The sequence below is a fragment of the Symphodus melops genome (assembly GCF_947650265.1).
Source record: "Symphodus melops genome assembly, chromosome: 8".
Classification (NCBI taxonomy): domain Eukaryota; kingdom Metazoa; phylum Chordata; class Actinopteri; order Labriformes; family Labridae; genus Symphodus; species Symphodus melops.
Window position 1 is genome coordinate 12,780,287 of NC_136698.1, and position 20,227 is coordinate 12,800,513.

General features: G+C 40.7%; 3 protein-coding genes across 5 annotated transcripts in view; 2 read left to right on the forward strand and 1 right to left on the reverse strand.

The window, feature by feature from the left end:
- Positions 1–10,683, forward strand: part of p3h2 (prolyl 3-hydroxylase 2) — a 47,411-nt gene extending 36,728 nt beyond the window's left edge. The window contains exons 4-15 of the mRNA XM_079350352.1: positions 1,116–1,247; positions 3,528–3,655; positions 5,602–5,691; positions 6,052–6,092; positions 6,751–6,842; positions 7,030–7,157; positions 7,371–7,466; positions 7,657–7,807; positions 8,111–8,228; positions 8,344–8,419; positions 8,751–8,891; positions 9,386–10,683. Coding sequence (XP_079206478.1) covers positions 1,116–1,247; positions 3,528–3,655; positions 5,602–5,691; positions 6,052–6,092; positions 6,751–6,842; positions 7,030–7,157; positions 7,371–7,466; positions 7,657–7,807; positions 8,111–8,228; positions 8,344–8,419; positions 8,751–8,891; positions 9,386–9,478 — 1,286 coding nt within the window. The 3' untranslated portion in view covers positions 9,479–10,683. The remainder of the gene's footprint in view (positions 1–1,115; positions 1,248–3,527; positions 3,656–5,601; positions 5,692–6,051; positions 6,093–6,750; positions 6,843–7,029; positions 7,158–7,370; positions 7,467–7,656; positions 7,808–8,110; positions 8,229–8,343; positions 8,420–8,750; positions 8,892–9,385) is intronic.
- Positions 10,684–11,144: 461 nt separating this feature from the next.
- ccdc181 (coiled-coil domain containing 181) lies at positions 11,145–15,223 on the reverse strand. 3 transcript variants are annotated; one of them, XM_079350355.1, is made up of 6 exons: positions 15,001–15,223; positions 14,152–14,261; positions 12,816–13,763; positions 12,573–12,719; positions 11,595–11,752; positions 11,145–11,360 (listed from the first exon to the last, which is right to left on the reverse strand). In XM_079350355.1, the coding sequence occupies exons 2-6, from the start codon at positions 14,251–14,253 to the stop codon at positions 11,189–11,191; spliced, it is 1,527 nt and encodes a 508-aa protein (XP_079206481.1). In that variant the 5' UTR covers positions 14,254–14,261; positions 15,001–15,223; the 3' UTR covers positions 11,145–11,188. The 3 variants fall into 3 exon arrangements, with proteins under 3 accessions (XP_079206481.1, XP_079206479.1, XP_079206480.1); XM_079350353.1 differs by having other exon boundaries at positions 11,595–11,794; XM_079350354.1 differs by lacking the exon at positions 15,001–15,223 and adding an exon at positions 14,584–14,605 and having other exon boundaries at positions 11,595–11,794.
- A 474-nt stretch (positions 15,224–15,697) lies between these two features.
- On the forward strand, positions 15,698–19,792 carry cpox (coproporphyrinogen oxidase). Its single transcript, XM_079349680.1, has 7 exons — positions 15,698–16,413; positions 16,492–16,635; positions 16,712–16,822; positions 16,920–17,061; positions 17,992–18,210; positions 18,959–19,063; positions 19,172–19,792. The coding sequence occupies exons 1-7, from the start codon at positions 15,855–15,857 to the stop codon at positions 19,254–19,256; spliced, it is 1,365 nt and encodes a 454-aa protein (XP_079205806.1). The 5' UTR covers positions 15,698–15,854; the 3' UTR covers positions 19,257–19,792.
- The last annotated feature ends 435 nt before the right edge of the window (positions 19,793–20,227 follow it).

Consider the following 20,227-nt stretch of genomic DNA (forward strand, 5'->3'; position numbering starts at 1 on the left):
AAAAAAAAAAAGAAAAACAGTGACATGACCACTGATGCACCTCAAGAGCAATATTTAGCATCTGTTTTATACATCGCTCCCATCGTCGGGACACATTTTAAAAGCGCTCATCTTCAGAGGGGATCTTTAAAGTGCACATCAGATTTTCTGGATCATTCTATTGATCGTTTCTTTCTTTTCTTTTATTTGAGGACTTGTTTGTTTTCAGTCAATGGAAACTCGTCTCATAATTTCAACCCCTCAAGCTAAAGATCAGCTATTGTTTATTCCCCATTAACAGCCTCTAATGTTTACAAGTCATTCATTATTTTCAGCTTATTTCCAAGCTTTAATTAGAGCTGATTAAATACTGTTGATCTCAGCAGAGTTTAAAGCTGTGAGCCTGAGATCAAACTGTAAAATTGGCCATATTGAACTGATGCTTTACACACTCGATCTTATAACTGAATCAGTAGTTAGAACACGTTAGACCTGTCGCAATCTTTAACTCTATAAACACTCAGCAACACGATCTGGCTACTGCTGTCACTTTTTTTTTTCATAGTAATCAAAATCCTCAACATCATGTTTTAGAACAGTAATCATTATAAGGACATTTACTTATAAAACACAATAATGTTTAAACATACCTGCAAAGGAAAGTGTGTGCTTTTTCAAATCAAAATACTGAATATCGAGATTTTCATTTTCATTTTTAACATTTTTTAAATTAACAAATTAGGTGACTCTTTCATGTTTAAAGTTGCAGATATATACAATAATAATACATAAAATGATTTTATTTTAAAGTGGGTTTTTTCCCCTAATTAATTTAAAATTAAATTAAAATTAAAATTAATTTTCTCCTGGATATTTGACCATATGTTTCACCCAAAGAGATAAATAGCATCTACATTAGATTGGAGATCTTTAATGCTTTGTAAATTAACAGTTATTCCAGGATCCTCACACTATTTTTTTCTCCATCATGTAAACTATTTAAACACTGATGTCCAGGCTCAAACCAACATTCAGCAGCTACCAATGAGGAGCCAAATGTGACGTTTCACAATTTGCATCCTACCTTAAAGATATGTTGATCTAAAAACCAATCTGATGTTTTTCTTTTATTGCAGATCACTTCACTCAGGTGCTGCACTGTGAACATGAGTGTGTTCGAGACCTGGCCACCCGGCCGGGCCGCCTCTCACCCATGGAGAATTACTTACCACTGCACTACGACTACCTGCAGTTCGCCTACTATCAGGGTGAGTCAAGGTCAAGTCTTTTTTAATAAGACAAAAACTGGAACTGAATTCATATTCAAACATACTGATGACCATTCACATCTACCTTGTAATTATGAACTTAGAGGACAGACACACCCAAAGGTCAAACACACACACACACACACATGCTGAAGAACCCACGTTGACCACAAAGAGTAGCAGACAGGTTGAGGCAAGGATCAGCCCATTGGCCGCACCCTGTATTAAAGCCAATGTCGAGTTTGTGCAACGTCTAACGGGTGTATCCAGTCTGCTGCTCCTAGGTGGGTTTGTTTTCTTTCATGTGTTTTTGTGTGTGTCTCACTGACTGATTGATGAACAAATAGCCTTGAGTGGGTTGGCATGGGAACAAAGTATATCATTATAGACAGTGGGCTGAGTGGATGTGAGATCACCAGATTATTTTTAATGACCCGAAAACATGTGGCGCTAATAAAACTAAGTGGATCATTTGGGTCTCTGGAAACACGCTGAGTGAACACTTTAAACAGCAGTCGATGGGTGTGTGAGCAGTTCTGTGGAAGCCTGGAAAGCTTTTTTTTTTTTTTTGTCCCAATGAGTCATTGATGCTGTTTGTATTGCTCAGGTGAAAAATGCTCAGAGCTCCTTGTGTATCCATGCTCATGAAATCAACAACATATTTCTTTTTATTAAGTTAGACGTTTTCACTTTTGGGTGTTGTTTAACCCCCAACATGTACAAGCCTGCTGGTTAAAGAATACGTGCAATTCATCAACACTGATTACCTACTGTATTGATGTTCTTCAGACCAGTGTCAACGTGTTTGATAAACATGGACATGGTTTTGTTCTTGTGCACATTCTAAATGAATTCATAAGACTGAATTTCAAACATGAGGGTCCAGGACTGCTTAACTTAAAGAAGAAGATTTATTTTCAGAGAGCATTTTATTTAGAAAGCAACACTATGTGCTTCACATAAGCAAATGTATAAAAGTAAAACATAAATACAAACATCTTCGTCAGTGAGGACGAGGCGCCTGGAGCGGACTGGTGGAGCAGCTTGAAGTGCCTGTCAGCACCTGCTTTATATTGGACACTGATGTTGTTTCCTCCTCTCTAGGTCCTTGCTTGTGTTTGTGCTGACTCTCTGATGTTTTGTCGAGTTTGGATAAAAGCATCTGCTTAAATGTGTTATTGTGTATGTAAAAGAGAAGGTGAACATTTTTATAAGTCAGGTAACACGGAAGCAGAACGTATTTAAACCTATCCTGACTCATTTATGCTCCTTTTTAGTTTACTGTGTGCTCTAAATATTGTGAAACAAAATCACCTTTTATTGCTAATCGACTGCACAGGAATGTCACGTGTCTTGAAACCCTTATAATGTGCACTTCTGTTTAAAACCCTTGTAAGGACCTTTTAAGTGTTTATCAAACTGGTGATACCACTTTATGACTTTTAAATGAAAGGAAAAGATTGATTATGATTATTGATTATTGAATGCCTTTCGCCGCTGCCACGCGGTAAAATGATCACAAATCTCAAGACCCTCTGAGAAGCTTTAAGTATTAGATTAGATTTTCAGCAATGTGTTTCCTAAATAAATCCACAGAGACATGTTTCTGTTTGACTGAGTTCAGGTCTCCAGACTGTCGTTGACCTGGGAGCACACAGCTGACAGCAGCAGATACACAGCCTCAGCTTCAGCCAAGAAGGGAAGCCTGACTCTTAAGCTAGTGGACAGTGTGTTAGTGTGTGCACTTAACAGCAGTATAGTAGAGTGAAAGTGCATACTGACTTTAGTGTTTGTGGATTTTCCTTTGACTGAATTGATAGTGTATTAAAGTGTGTTTGCATATTTGATCCAGCTGTCCGTCTGTCTGATTCTGTCAGTGACGTGTGTGTTCGTGCTTTTCCACCTTGTTAAACAGAGTTCAAATTCTGCTCTGCTGGCTGTGGAATGACAACCGTGACAGATTCATTTCCACATTACACAGACACAGACACACTGGTCATTTTCTGTTGCCTGGCAGCTCTGTAGGAAACATCACAAACCAAATGCAGATCATGTTCACCTGGCAAGATGTGTGTGTGTGTGTGTGTGTATGTGTGTTTTCCAGTGTTCCATTTAGGTACACTGCAAACACATTAAAATGTGTATTCAGTGTCACTCATCAAAACATTCTTCATTTCAAACAGATACATTGACTCCACAGGGTACCTTTGCTTTTGTTCATTTTCTCACCAAAAAAATAAACCCACTGAAACTTCTTTTCGTCTCTTTCCCTCTCTGCAGTGGAGCAGTTGGACGAAGCCTTGCATTGCGCTCTGACCTACCTGTTATTCCACAAAGAGGAGGAGTTTGTTACAGAAAACGTGGAATACTACAGACAGATACTGGGACACAACGGCAAGCCAAGAGAGGTCAGGATCTACCAACAGTTATCATGGGTTGATGGATAACTTGATATCCTTCAATGTTGTCTCTCACACACATTTTGTATTTTGTGGTAATAGGTCTATGAAAAAGAGGCTAACTGCCTGTGAAATACAGCTGGATGGATTGGAGAACTTTAAACATCTTTAGCTATTTTTCAGTTTCAGTCTGTTCAACAATAAAGGATTTTGCTTTGTAGCTCAGGTGTTTGTTTTTTTCAATTCAATTCTAAAAGAACCGCTGGACTGTTATTAGGCCAAAGCTAGTAATCTGAGCAGGAAATTGAGTGGAAAAAGCAATACAGTAAAAAGAGAGAGTGTAGAGAACTACTTTAGCAGAGGTGAGGAAGGGGAGAAGTGTGCAGGGAAAGAGGCTGGCGAGGAAAAGCACCGGTTTGAGAGAAAAAAGAGAGGACAGGAGGCAGCGTGCCGTTAGCTGTGTTTCTTGGATGAACTTGCTACTTGCTATTTGGCAGCAATTGCTTTTTGAAATTTATTTTCACTTTTACATGATCTCCATCCAGCTGGAAGAATGAAACCTTTTTTTTTTTTTTTTGGTCAATGTGTTTACGACAACATATTTTTGCCTTCAGTTCTGCTGCCCCCCCTGGTTTTCACAATATCCTGAGTAATTAAAGGCTGAATGTCTGCATGCTACAGAACATTTTAATTTAAGTCCAGCTTCTTGTTGGCCACTTTGTCCTTCTTAAAGTCTGATCAGTTACGATGAAAAGTCAAGCAGGGGCTTGTGTAAGTCCCAACCACACAACCCCTTTTTCTTGGAAAGCCTGGTACTCATTAGAGCAGCGAGGCTCCCAGCAGGACTGAATGTGACTGTGTGAGTATTTGAGTGTGTGTACGAGATAAAGGAAAGCCAGAGCCGGAGTACTACAGGTCATGCTTATGTTTTCTCAGAGCTTGCATTTTTCAAGCCCTCAAGTTCTTCCAGTCGCGTCAGTTTACAGTACAGTCGTTGCGTTGGCCATCAGATCGCCCCTCTCCTCTCCGCGTCCTCCCCCGCCTCAGGGAGCTCATTTACAGAGAGTCAGATCTCAGTGCCAGCCTCGGCTGCCTCCCTCCCAAAGAATCCGGCCTTTCAGGAACCGTGAAGGAGGAGGAAAAGTCATGTCATGGTGCCCACAGAAGTCTCTGGAACAATTTTGGGGCTGTTTGTGTTAAGTTTGCTGTAAAAAGTGGGCCTTTCTTTTTCTAACCACTACAAGAAAAACACTGCTGTATGCTCAAGTTTCATCATCATCACAGCCTCACTCCCCCCCCCCCCAAACATCAATAGTATGTTGCACATGTATACAGCTAGCATGGATTTATGAGGGGAAGTGAATGCAGCATTTGACACAAGGTCCTGATTATGCCTAAAACGATTCTTCTAAATAACTTGGATAATCCTGAAATCTTTTTTTTTTTAAAGTCAGACATGCCATGTGCGCTAAAAGGTGGATACCAAAGCGGTCAAGTGATCTGTTTAGTGATGTTCATGCCTTGAGAATACCAAATTTTGTTTTTGATTCTATTTTTACTTTAGACAGGAAACAGTAGTAAAACTGTCCCTCTGAGAAAACACAAAGACAGAGACCATAACACACTCTAAGGAGAGCTGAGGGAAGTTCTGGCCATGTGAGGGCAAGAGTGTGGAGGAGTTATTCTAACAAGCTTTGATTTGTGAAAGATAAATATTGATATAGTCATACAACAAGCATACCCTATTCTCACTCACAACAAGTATCCATACGGAAAGACTTAAAAAGATTCTTTCAGATTAAACCGTATTGCACTGTGAACAAAGTAATGTTTTATTCTACCTTTGAACAGTTATTGCACACAGAAACATCTCTTAAAGCATACATTGAAGAGATTCACATTATTAACTGAGAAAACTGTTTACCAATAGTGTATGGCCTTATTTGTGTTTGTAGGATGCTGCAAGGTACTTGAGGAGACACAAACAGGAAATGGAGCTCCTCCTGATTGGCAGTAAAACCATGGGTGTGGAATTTACTGAAGGGGTGAGTTAATAGAAAACATCATCTTTCCTAAACGTGATCATTTGTCACATGCAGCTTTAAATTCAAAGCAGATTGTAAATATTTATATACAGAGTGATGATGTTTATTGTTTGTGCCCGGGGAAAAAAAGACTGTGTGTACTTTAATGGACAGTTATATATAAAGTAGTCCATATGCTTCAGATCTTCTGCTGGCTGTGTAAAGCATTAATGTGCCCCTGCTGATGGATGGCTTAAAACAAGGGTAACAGGTGCCTGGCACTGTTACCCGCTCAGCCTACAGCGACACCTGCTGGCCATACTTAAATATGTGCGCTTTCACATTTCAATACAGATATTAAAAATGTGTGTTAATTTGCAGAATTACTGGAGCAGCACGGGGGGAAGAGATGACTCGAACAGGTAAGAAAGATATGCACTAATTTGTAATGACAATTATTGTAATGACTGAGGGTTGTGAAGAGGTCTTCTTCTGGTGACAAATGATCTTACTCTGCAGTTTTCCTCATTAAACCGTAGAGATGCAAAGCTTGGCACATTTTAGTTGTTTGGTTTATAGCTTCTGGTTAAGTTTACTTTCAATGCTGTCATTGGTCATTTCCACTGCATCTGTATTTACCAAAATAGAAGAGCCCAAACACCAACTGTATGACACCGGCTTAGCAACAAGAAGTAAAAATACACTGTGGGAGGCTAGCTGGTGACTTTTTTTGGAGGAATTTAAAAGCCAGAAATAACAGTCCGGAGTTGACAAAGATCAAAACAGATCCAAGGAGAGTGAATGTGTGACTTACATTATTATTATTATTTTTTTACAAGAAACCCAACTCAAAATAATTAAAAAGTGTTGTAAAAATAGGAAATTGTTTGTTAACAAGTTCATCATATTAGTTTAGTTTTTTGATATTGTGAGTGATGTGTTCAAAGCTTCTATTTGTTTTCCCCATTGCCTTCTCAAGGCCAAAAAAACCCTCAGTTATAGCAGATTTAGAATCATAATTTTGGCTCCTAAAGAGAGACAATTACTCAGTTTTTTTTGTTGTTGTTTTTTTTTTTCCAGGATTCCCTCGGGTACAGATGGCTGGATGGAATATGTTCCCATCTCAGAGAAGAAGAACGTCACTCTTGTTGCTCCTCAGCAGCTCAAAGAGGGTAAAGCTTTAATGCAGCTAGAGAATAAGACGGAAAAGAGTTCTAATACTTAGAGACAATAGATACCAGAATTTCCTACTTGGAGGTTAATAAAGTATATAAAGTATACAAAAAATACTGCTTTATGGATGTATCTGAAGATAACAAAGTAGATACTTTAAATAGCATTGTTCTGTGAACTATGCAGGAGGACCCTTGGTTTATGACAGTGTGCAGCTGGTGAATAACTCTGCGGCCTTGAACGGGACCCAGCGGGTGCTGCTGGATCATGTCATATCTGAAGAGGAGTGTTCAGACCTCCGACACTTGGCACATGTAAGGACATTACACAACACTGATAAAATAAGAGTTTTAAGTGGAACTGCTTAGAGACTGTAGTTAATCTTCTGTATCTTCACTCTTGGCTTAAATGTTTAAAACCTCTTCTTCAGATCTGAAATTCTCTCTTGACTGATGATGAATGAGTGTTTGCTCTGTGTATTACCCTGTACTTGAGGTTTCAATCTGCCTTTCTTTCCGATCATTTAGGCTGTTACCATGGCAGGAGACGGTTACAGAGGGAGGATGTCTCCACACACTCCCAATGAAAAGTTTGAGGGCGCCACTGTACTCAAAACCCTGCAGGTACACTTACCATTAATCAAAGGCTGCATAATTACAAAGGATTTCTATGAAGGATTGCATTTGCCCAAGCATCACAAAAGTGTTTTATGTGCTGAGCACAAATCTGATCAAATACACTGTTGAGCGCATTTAACAAACATTTCAAAATACACACCTTCAAAGGCTCTTTTTCTATTTCTCTCACCTGCAGTACGGCTACGAGGGCAGAGTGCCGATGAGAAGTGCTCGTCTGTTTTATGATATCAGTGAGCGAGCGAGACGGATTATCGAGTCGTACTTCCTGCTGAACTCCACCCTGCACTTCTCGTACACACACCTGGTGTGCCGAACAGCCATCACAGGTCACTCCCACGCAGTAACATATTTCGCTCAACACGGAACACAAAACCTTAATGCTTGATAGAATATGTATTTACTATGAATGTGGGCAAATCAGAACACGTTTGAGCAGAAAATAAACTATGCTATACTTTAGTGACAACAGTGAAAACAAGCAGAGTGCTGCAACATCAGGTTTTAATGAATCAATCTTTCTGGTTTGATGTTGAGAAGTATTTTTACTACGTTAACTTTATGTCATATTTGAAAGGCTGTATTTGTATGGGTTTATGTTTTTTTTTTTACTGTTGTTTGTCGGCTCGCAGGCCAACAAGATCACAGAAACGATCTGAGCCATCCCATCCACGCTGACAACTGCCTGCTCGACCCCGAGGCCAACGAGTGCTGGAAGGAACCTCCAGCCTACACCTACAGAGACTTCAGGTACAACACTACCAGTGTCTGCAAAGTTAGAAATACTTTGCATCTCAGTCACATAAACATATTTCCTTTTTTTATGTTGGCTTTACTATTTTTCTTTTCTTTTTTTAATTTTTAGTGCACTGTTATATCTCAATGGAGATTTTGAAGGAGGGGAGTTCATATTCACAGAAATGGATGCCAAAACTGTTACGGTAAGACGATGCCAAGGTGAAGGGTTTGATGCCTGCACAGAGCAGCCACACTACTACACACTTACATAGTAAATGCAAGGTGTTTATTTTAGTAATAGAATGTTGTTATCCCAGTTCAGAGCTTGTGTGAACTTTCCATCCTACATTTAGATGCAGAGGTTTAGTCTCTATGGTCAATAGTATCATAACTGATATGTCGTATTTAACTACAAAGTGAACATGGAAACAATAGGGCTTTCCCTCCACTATGACAGGTGTCTGCTCTGAAAGCCAAATTAAAGTAATGTTAACATTACCTCTGCTCCTGCTGTGTCTCGTTCCTCCTTTTAAGGCATCAGTGAAGCCCAAGTGTGGCAGGATGGTGGGTTTCTCCTCAGGAGGAGAGAATCCACACGGTGTGAAGGCCGTCACCAGCGGGCAGCGGTGTGCTGTCGCCCTGTGGTTCACACTGGACCCCCTCTTCAGAGAACTGGTAAACTAATGTCTTATTCCAAGAAAAAATCATGTAAAAACGCACGAAACAAGTTAAGAGTAGCAGTAAATTTACCTTTTTTAACTTCTCATGTCTTTCCCAGGTTGTAAATGATTTATTCTTTGAAAGGACAGTACCGTAGTTATAGTGATACATTTTCTCACAGATTCTTTAAAGGGGTAAAGGGAGACAACTGTTCAACGCTTTAGAGTTTTCAGCATAGCTCTAGGGAACATCCTGTTGTTCTGCAGTCGGTCCAACACTTTTCTCCTCACTCAAATAAATTAACTCTTTTTGAATTGAATAAAAGATAGAAGGTTTTACTTGATAATGGACAAACCAACATAGGATATGATGGCCCTCCCCTTTACCCTTTGGAAGGCAACACCATTTGTTTAAAAATGCCTTCTTATTTATTCCTGTATACATCCCTGTGCTTCTACTAACTCTAGTGTATTTGTTGTTGTGTTCTTTTTCTTCTATTGCTGCGGTAGGAGAGGCTGCAGGCAGATGAGGTTGTCCAGGCATTGGACACACAGGCAGTGTGGGGTCAGGGCCTCAACATCAACCCTAAAGACGAACTTTAACACAAAGGACATCGCACCAGAACTCCTTCCATTCAAATATATATTCTCGCTATTTATTGAATTGAGCTTTGGATCAGAACATTTCTATTTTTGTACGGTTAAAAGTGCAAGATGAATAATAATATTGTTATTTTGGTGTTGTCAGCCCCATGTGGATGTTTTGCTCCATGTTCAGTACTTGAGTTAGTTTTTGTTTCTTTGCTTTTTTTTTCCAGGAAAAGCTTCTTTTAGATAAAGATTACCAAATAACCCAGCTGAGTTTTATTTGGTGAGTTGGCAGCAGAGACTGTTTAAATATCAGACTGTTCATATCTGTATTCTCAATGAACTGTGAAAACGCCAAAGAGAACGGTGCTTGAACACTTTTTTTTTTTCTTGTTCTGGAAAATGTAATGAGTTTCATTCAAAATATACACATATTTAGAACAATTAAGCTTAGTTTCAGTGGTCAGTAATTCATAAATGTCATAAGAAATTGAACTTTTACACATTCTGTTTCTTAAAATGTTACATTATTCATTAACGTTTCATATTTAAGTGCCAGTCATAATTCTTCAGACTGTGGACAGTGCACTGTTCTTCTCACGTGTGTATCTGATAAAACATAAAGAAAGAGATGTTTTCTAATATGCTGAATATTTAATGATCGAGCACTCTGTCCTTCTCTCTGTGTCCCGTCTGAAACTGAAAATGTCTTCTGTTGTTCACTTTGTCCACTTTCCCTCCATCCTCGTTGTTGTTGTTGTTGTTGGTGTTTTAGTTCCTTTCTGGGCACACGGAGCACAAAACTGGTTTAAATGTTCACTGACGTAGAATAAGTGTTTATTTATTTGTTTTCATGAATAGACAGCTGCTGCCATAACTGTCTGCATTTAATAAGAGGAGCTTTTATTCATAAAAGATTTGAATCGTTCCTGTTTAAAGGAATATAAATATATTTGTTCGGTCTTATATGTCTTTATATTTGTGTTGATAATACAGGGGATAGGCCGAGTCTTGCACTGTAAATCCAATGGAGAGACACATTTAAGGGTCCTTTTTTTTTCTTCTTAATACTACATCGATTCCACCTGCTTACCAGAAACGTAGTTTATTTTCTTTATGAGGTTGGCCACTGTTGTTTCACTGAGATCTAATTCTGAAATGCTGTAGCACAAAAAAGTGTATGTGTACATGCCTATAAATTAAAAATACAATATTCCATATCTATATGTTCTTGTCATTGATTCATGATACATTGTTCAACATAAAATTACACATCATAGGTCTTTATTTTGTAGCAAACAAGAATTCAAATACTTGTGTTTAGCCTGTCTCAAGTCTCCAAATCAGCCAGGTATATCTTTTTGTATTTCCCACTTGCACATCAAGAAACCTGTTATCATATCAAATGTAACCTTGAGTACCTATGTAACACTATGATAAAAAGGCAAACAGTAACATAGTTCAGCTCTTGTGCTTAGGATGAACAGTACTCCAGGTTTATGTAGAGCTCTGTTTAAAGGAAAGTGCATCTGGCGCTACAGAACGTATATACAGTAAAAACCATTCATTCAGTACTGTCACTGATGTATTCTTTACCCAGACATGTTAACACTTAGTAGAGGTCAGTGTGGTGAACACAGCACAGAAATAAGAATGAACAAACAAAAAGCAACAACAACAATTGTGTAGCACCCAGCGTTATTTATAAGAGGGTGCTTCAGTGCTTTAGTAGCGGTAGGCCAGCTGTTCAGTGAATCTGAATGGCTTGCTCTCATTGACGGTACACAGTAGGTCCCTCATGCGCCGCGCACGCCGCTCCTCCAGCGCCAACCTGCGGGAGCGCTCTCGAGCTGCCTGCTGCTCCGCTCGCTTCTCCACCCGCTTTCGCTTCAGCCACCTGAGGATGGCGAGAAACAGAGAGTGTAAAATGTTTCTGTTGCCATACTAGCATTACAGTGAATTTTACTAATAACAGGTTAGCGTAAAAACAGCCCTCAACATCTAGGGAAATGTTAACTGATTTGAAGACAACATTAATTGTGCATTGAGAAGTTGAAAATAATCGAGGATGGATTCTGAACCTAAGAATAGAACCCAAGATGACGAAATGAAAAAGTAATTGGGAACTCACACTTTAAAGGCACGTTCGCTCTCCTCACGGCTGCGTAAGAGGTAACCACTGTCCTCCTCCAGCTTCTTCATCTCCTGCAGCTGTCTCTCTCTCTGCTGCTGCTCGTGCTTCCTTTGAAGCCACAGCCTGAAGGACTCATCAGGGTCAATAGAGTCTCTCTGCATGACGGACACAGAAACACATCCAGTCACCAATTGGAGCTGAAAAAAAAAATCAGAGAAAAAATCGATACATCCCAACCTCCTTCCTCTGAACAACTCTGTAGTTTGTTCAGCTTCCTCTCCAACATAAAGTCCATCTCGCCTGGGAAAAAAACCTCTATGCTATTTTCATCAGTCCACCTTTTAAATGCCTTTACTTAGTGTTTTGTGTCTGTCAGTTCCTCCAGCCCTCCATCCATCCATCTGTCTAAAAATATGTCTGTCTGTCTGTCCATCTAACTATAATCTAACTTGTGAACATAACTTACAAATTCAGTGCTTTTCTTTTAATATTATGAAAAGGAGATTTGAATATTATTGGCTCTCATATTGAACATAATCCACTTCCTCTGAAGACCACTGCACAAACAAAGATATCTTCTTTGTGGATGTATGCTTGTTTCCGCTATCAAATTTATACAGAAGAATGATGTAAAACATAAACAAGCTACTATGAATAGCTATGAGTAGAGTTAATGAAATATACTATTTTGTTTGTATCAGATACATACATAACAAAATGAATGATAAGACATTATCTGCTCCCTTTAAGATTTTTGAATGCTAGAAACATAAGCTAAACCGAAACTATACTATGCTTTTGAAAATGACAAAAATTGTTTTTGTAATGGTAAACTTGTGCATAGAGCTGAATTTTAAGTGACTTGTCACTAAACTAATAGTAAACTAACATAATTGTCTGCACTCATGACCTGTATCTCTACTGCAGATGTGCTGTGTAAGGTCGTTGTTTCCCCTTGTGATAAAAAAAACCCACCTTATTATTCATCCTCTCCATCTCCTTGGCTTTGAGGATCCTTTTCTCCTCCTGAAGCTGATCCCTCTTCCTCAACAGCCAGGCTTTAAACGCCAGCTCGTTCTCCTGCCTCTTCTGCTCCTCCTCCTCATGCTTTCTTTGTTCAGTCTGATGAAGGAAACAGGAAAATATGTTCATCCATTTAAGACATGAATCCACCATATTTGATTGACAATTCAGAAACGTTGAGGTGTTTTTTTTTACCTCTCTGGCCAGCGTCTCGTTCCTTTTCTGGATCCTCTGAAGCAGCTCCTTCTGCTGGGGGGAGAGGGTGTATGTGGCCTGGCAGGCCATCCCGGTGGCTGAATGCACTCGTCGCTTGCTGCTACTGTTCCTCCTTTCTGCTCCTCTCTGGCTGTGGGAAGCTGAGCTCGGCCTGTTCCTTGGCTGAGCTGGAGGTCGAGGGGCAAGACGGTGATCCCTGCCATACTGGAGCGGGGAGGATGAGGACGTTGAGATCTTTCTCGAGCTTTCAGTTTGTGAAGGGGACAGCAAATGGTCACTGTTTGATATTGGAGGGAGTAGTCCTTGACTCTCCACCTCCTTTAGGCTGACCAGGTCAAACTTTCCATCCTTTTCTACAAGGACTCTGCCCTCTCTCACTCCCTCCCCTCCTCCTGATCCACCAGATTTTGCGCTTTCTTCTCGGGGGGACAGTTTGAGCTCAGAAAGCTTTCCCGACACTTCGGTCTCAGCCTCGAAATTGTTAATTCTATCCTTGCTGCTCTCTATTCCTTCCACCTCACCACCGTCTTTCTCAAACTGCAGCGGGGGCACCACCAGGTCCACCAGCTTCTCCTTGAAATGCAGCCGCCTTTGCCTCGTCGTATCCGGAGCTTCCTGGTCTCGTAGCTCCCGGTTGGCCTGCTGGATCTTCTCTTGTATGTACTTCTTCTCCTCTTCTGTCTGCTCATCCATCCCTGGAGGAGGCGGGACTACAGCTGCAGACTTGGTTGGACTGTCTCTGTCTGAGTCATAATCTAAAGGCTCCATAGGTGAGGGCCACCTCTCCTCATCTTCCTCCATGTCCTCAGTCTTGTTTCCTTTCCTCTCCTCCTTGCAAATGTTCTTCTTTCTTTTCATCCCTTGCTGTTTCTCATCCTCCTCTAATTCTCTGTTGATTTCTGCTTCTATGTCTTCATAATCAGGACCCTGTTTGGGGGGGGGGGGGGTGTATTCATTAAGTCTGAGAGTGAAAGAATTAACAACATCAATACTCATCAGTTAATAGCTGGTGTGACAACAGACGTGTGTAGGTATGTTTATCAATAATGCACACAGTCGAGGCACAGTGAAAGTATGTCACTGTCGATTGCATCTAGGTTAGAATAGTAGAGTAGGCTTGTAGAGTAGGTTTCACATGCAAACAGGGAGATGTGCTAGGTCAGATAACTCAACACTACTCACAGTCATACTTTCGCAGAGCAGCTTGGGCACCCAGGCAGCACCCACTTTGAAAGTACACTCAAAATACATTTTCACACAGAGTGTCCAATGGTGTTAATAAAAACTGCAGTTTGAACAGGGAGGTGTAACGTACTTGGTCTTCAGTCCGGGCTTCTTCACTGATCAGCCAGTCCAGATCCTTCTCAAAGTCATCCTCATATTCCTCCTGGGTCTTTGTGCAAACCACCTCACTCATAATCTTCACTGGAAGAGGGTCAGTGAAAAACAGTCAGACATTATTTAAAAAACAACAACAAAAACAATAACAACAATAACAACAAAACAGGCAACTGGGCCTAAAAGAAACTACATCAGTCTGTAAGCTCTGAGTATGATATTGCTACCATTAAGCCAAAATAGTGTCATATGTTTACTCAATGATAAAGCCTCTTTGTTACTAATTGGGATATTTATGATCTTCAGAAAAACAAAATCAAACGTTTTAGATGTCCCTCACACATGGCCACTAGTATCAACCTCAGGAAAACACGCACATGTTTAGCTCGAGGTGAAGATACCTCAAGACCTTTTCAAATATGTCATCAATCCATGTTCAGGGAAACATGAATTTAAACTGCACGTGTCTGTGAAATTTGTTGACATCTGCTGGTTAGAGATCAGTATTACAAAATAAAATAAAAAATTGTCCTTTATTCTTTGCATGTGTATTTGTTCTGTCTGCTAAAAAGTAACAATATCTCTGTTGTAGCTCAACACATATTTCAAAAGTTACAAGAACGATTGTATAAAGACAATAGGCCTAACTCTGTTTATTTTTAAAGGTATGGTTGTAAAACAAAACAACAACAATCAAATTATCGGAATGATCGGGGCAAAACTTCGTCAATGAAATATAATGATAATTTAACGCCAAATAACGTAAATATGTATATACGTAAATATGAGAATAAAAATGAGGCAAAGTTGTTCCTCGTAAACTCACCACCACCAACAGGTTCTTGTGTAGGATTCCAGACGAGTTAAAAGTTGAAGAAGAAATACATCCAGCCTGTTATTTGGTGATGAATACTCTATTTAAGTGGCCCTCATAGTACCTGAGAGTGTGCGGAGAAACACTCTTGTGCATAATCAGCTTCTAGTCCGTCTGCAGCCCTAAACGGTTTAATAGCCCCGTCGCCATGGTGACCTACAACATGATTTCCTTTTTGCACATGCGCACAAAGAAAACAGCAAAACTCGCTCCCGAGTAATAAAACCTCCGTAAAAACACAATAAAGTGGGAACAGGGACGCCTCAGAACTTTTTTAATTCTTAAAAGTAACGATTAAAGTACTGTCATTTTCTTAATTGTAACGTCTTCATGGCTCGTTGCACCATATGATATTAATTAATGAAATGACATGAATTAAATATCAAATCATTATTCTCCTGTCAGTAAAAAAAAAAAGCCAGAGTATCAGCAGTATATCAAGGCCGTAAAAAGCATGCAGTGCAGTGTAAAAATCATAGAGGGCAAAAAGAAGTGGGTTGGATTAATTTAAAAAATAAAATAAAATACGGCGTACAGAAGAAATCCTTGAACGCATGTTTTTTTCTATGTGTACTGCAGTGTGGGTATTGAAGTTCACAGTAGCCTAAATGCTCTGATCCATTTATGACAAAGAACTACATTTCCCGTCTTGCCTCTGTCCGTTCCGAGGAAGTACATGCCCCTCTACGTGCAAGTTCCTAACGCATGACTGATAGCGCCTAGATGCAACTTAAGATAATGTTTGTAAGTACACTGTAACAACTAAAGGCTGCCAAGCACCGAGGAACGAGCGAGTACTTCTACAAATGGCCACCATTGTCTTTTGTTCAGTAAAAAAAACCACTCAAACTACCGCGAGACGATGTTTATTAGCACCTTTAAAGAGCCTTGTTAGAGCAGGAGAGTCCTCCGCTCACGGCCAGTCACCTACTTTGCTTCCGGGACCGAGATGGTTTTCCAGGGGTTCCTGCGTGCGGTTCATGTCCCATGGGACCGCAGCAGGAAGAACCGCAGCCGGGAGAACCAGGCGGGGAGTCCTGGCGCTCACTGGAGCCGCAGCGGTGACGGCAGCAGCGGCAGTAGCGGGGGTTTTGGCCAACGCCAGCCACTTCCAGCGTGCTGAAATGGCAACGAAAGTATCCCCAGTCACCGAGGAGAGGGAGCAAGAAGAGGGGAATATTTTGGAGAGATGCCGGGGATTCATGTCTCCTCCGGTGACCGACACCGCTGTACTGCAGGAGAGGAAAGGGGAAATGTGTACGAGGATGGAGATGCTGATCATGGAGACGCAGGCCGAGTTCTGCAAAGCCCTGCAGGAGGTGGATGGTGGGACCTTTAAGGTTGACCGGTGGCAGAGGAAGGAAGGTAAGGAGGGGACAAACTAAACCAATGTTGAGCATCAAAAAATAAAGTCCAATTTGTGACCTTATTTGTGTATGACAGGTGGAGGAGGAATCAGCTGTGTTATGCAAGATGGAAAGGTGTTTGAGAAGGCAGGTGTCAATGTATCAGTGGTGTTTGGACACCTGACCGAGGAGGCCGCCAAGCAGATGAGGAGCAGAGGAAAGGTCCTCAAAGGAAAAGATGGTAAGCTCTTAACAAGGCTTTGGATACGATGTGTGGTTAACAGATAAAGTGTATGTCCTGCACGATTCATTCTCAGGTAAGCTGCCGTTTTGTGCCATGGGTGTGAGCTCCGTCATCCATCCCAAGAACCCCCACATCCCCACAGTGCACTTCAACTACAGATACTTTGAGATCGAAGAGGAGGATGGTGAGTGTGCGACTTTGACATAAGCGGTTGTGTCTTGGTGTCAGTGACACTATTGAGTCCTTTTGAATGAATGATCTCCCTTGTCTCTCTCTTCAAGGCTCTAAGCAGTGGTGGTTCGGCGGAGGCACAGACCTGACGCCAGTTTATGTTAATGAGGAAGATGCGTTTCACTTTCACAACACCCTGAAGGAGGCATGCGACAAACACCACTCGCAGTACTACCCCGACTTTAAGAAATGGTACTGTTTCACCCAAGACTAGTCCTGCCGATGTAAACGATCCACATGTTTGTACTAATTCAAATGTATATAATAAGTACATCAGCATGGAAGCATTCTGCGGGTCTGATTTCTGGGTATATGTGTCTGCGGCTTACAATGGGTGTATCCTCACTGTAATCAAGTGATAAGGGAAAGCCTTTGCCTTAAATCTGCAGTTACAGAAGGACCGTTGAGCCGTGCCGTTAGCTGTTGAATGACCATGCTGGATGTGAGTTCTGGGTGTGCTTTGACTGATTAGGCTTGTACGTTAAGAATAAGTTAAGTTTAAAAGACATCTGACGTGCTCGTCATCTCAACCTAGACACAGTCTTTATGCTAAATTAAGATGAGCTAATTATGTACTAATAGTAAAGTCACTAAAGACATGCTTTCACATGATTAATTCAGTCATTATTATTGGATGTATTTTAAACTAAGCAGGGCTGCAATTTTGCCAAAAACAGGACAATCACAGTAAAGCTCTTTTAATTGTTTTCAAATTGATAAATGAATTATTCATGTTCATAATGATGTGTCCTTATCCCTTAAAAAAATAGAAAATTCAACAGAAGGCAGAAAATCAAGTTTTTGATGCCTCAAATCGATGGCACCTGATGTTGCCAACTACTCTTAGCCATTTAGAAACAGGTCGTTGCTTGAGACATGGAAATAGTTTAACATAAACTTATTTTGTCGTAGTTATATCTCTACAATTTAAACAATTAAGACCACAACACCTGTCCAGCTCTTTTATATTAAAGGGAGAAAGTCCCATTGTTATTGGCTATTGTATTTGGATTCACTTTTGCATTTTATTTTATTTTTTGGGAGCATCTGACAAACCTGTTTGAGTTGGTCCCATGTCTGTGTGCTCTATAACCTGACATAAGACTTTCTTGTGGTGTGTAGGTGTGACAGATACTTCTACATCAAGCACAGAGGAGAGACTCGGGGTATCGGAGGGATCTTCTTCGACGACTTGGACTCTCCAAGTCAAGAGGAGGCGTTCAGCTTTGTCAAGAGCTGCGCTCGCACTGTGGTGCCCTGCTACCTGCCCATCATATACAAACACCTGAATGACTCCTTCACTGACGAAGAGAAGGACTGGCAGCAGGTGCGACGAGGAAGGTGAGTGAAGGACCATTACTGCTTTAAAAATCTGTCAAACATATCAAGAACAAATAAAGACAGCCACGTGTTAACTTCTTTAATGGGTGTTCAATCAAATTGAACACTTTGGAAATATGTATTTTATAAAAGTTAAAAAGAGGAGTTGACACCTTATAAAGAGTAAATTAATGAAAAAGGCTCCTTAGAGAGCAAATATGATTTTATAGCTGGGGCAAATTCTGGCTGAGCTCTGTGCTTCAGCAGAGAGTCTTAAAGTCACATACTGTGAGACACCAACACAGAGAATGAGCTAAAAGCTACTTTATGGATGAAAGGATGCCTGATTATGAGATATAGGAGGAGAAGAAGAAGCTGGAATAAACCCCAGGTAAGTCTCTTTCATGAGGTGTGAGTTTTTTTAGCTCAAGAGAGCACATTAAGCTGTCTTCTAGCTCAGTGTAGACATTTTCAGTCCGCGAGCAAACGCGCTCAAACGATAACATGAATGGTTTCTGATCTGCACCACAGAGGTTCATGATATTGTTATGTATGATTTTATCAGAGAAGCTCATCAGCACTGACGTGCATCAGACAGGAAGACTTCCACCAATCTGCAACATTCATCGTGAATAAATCAGGATCATGTATTTCAGTTTTTAAGTTAATTCATAGTTTACATCATCACTCCGAGATCCCCAAGATTTCTATGCACTCACAGAAAACAAAGTCAGTTATGTACCTTCGGCTGTGTGTGTTTCTGTTGCAGGTACGTGGAGTTTAACCTGGTGTACGACAGGGGAGTGAAGTTCGGCTTGGCCACTCCTGGCTCCAGAATTGAGAGCATCCTCATGTCCCTCCCTCTCACAGCCAGGTAACGGAACAGCCCTGTGATGCGGTGCGAGACCGCTGCTACCGTATGACACCAATCAGCAGTTCATTGTTGTTGTTGCCTGGTAACAAACTCATCTCTCATCCTCAGGTGGGAGTACATGCATGAGCCTGCCAAAGGTACCCGGGAGGCCGGCATGCTGGAGGTGCTACGAAACCCCAAGGAATGGGCGTGAGCGCACCGTTTCCACGTTTACATGTCAGTGTGGACAGCCAGGAAATTGTCTGTGTTGTATGAATAATGGTGAGACCTGTTTGACAATAACAGCAGCAGGTAACAGATCATTGTTACCTGCAATGATTTGCATTGCACTTATCTGAAGAGTTCTTTAATCCGTGCTGGTACTTTTCTCTCTTTCCTGTTTGCCTTTTTGTTTTGTGGAAGCAGTTTTGTTGACGCTTGTATACACTGGGATCACATGACTGCTCCTGATCAGCCTTCATGTTTTTTACAGTTCAATGACTGAGCTTCGTGTCATGACGCACTGCATGTCAGGCTATGGCACGGACGAATAATGTAACTGTTGTACCTGCTCTGAGGACGCCCCTTTTTTGATGAAGTCCCACTTGTGAGAAGTGTTTGTGTAAAACTAGTGTGTTTTTCTCAAAGAGAAAAAAAAGGGACAAACTGAGCCACTGTATGTTTGTAAAAGAAAATCTGAATAAATCTTGTTTTACTGATTTATTACATTATTAAATCTGTTCACTACGAGGAGTTATTGTTTGACATTCATGCCTGAAGAATAAGAATGGATGGATCCCTCTTGAAGCACATTCTACTCGTTGATCGTTCCTTTTTGTGGTGAATGAGTCACTGGCTTGTTTGAACAGCAGAACAAACAATACTTGTGTTTTGGGTCATGTTCCACGGAGGGGATGACTGCGGCTCAAAGGCCAGGTGGCATATTGAGTGAGGAAGAACATGTTTTAAGACAATGCTATCTGAAATGACAGTCAGCATTGTTGTGTTTTTTAGTGTGATCCTGTTTTTTTCCACATAAAACAAGTTCATGGTTTTCCTCTCTGAATCACATCCTCAACACTATCTGTCACCTTCCATTTACCGATAGCAGTCCGAACAGCTCAGGAGTGGATCATCGTGTCTGTGAAGTGGAGCGTGGGAGTTCTGAAATTCAAAGAACTGTAA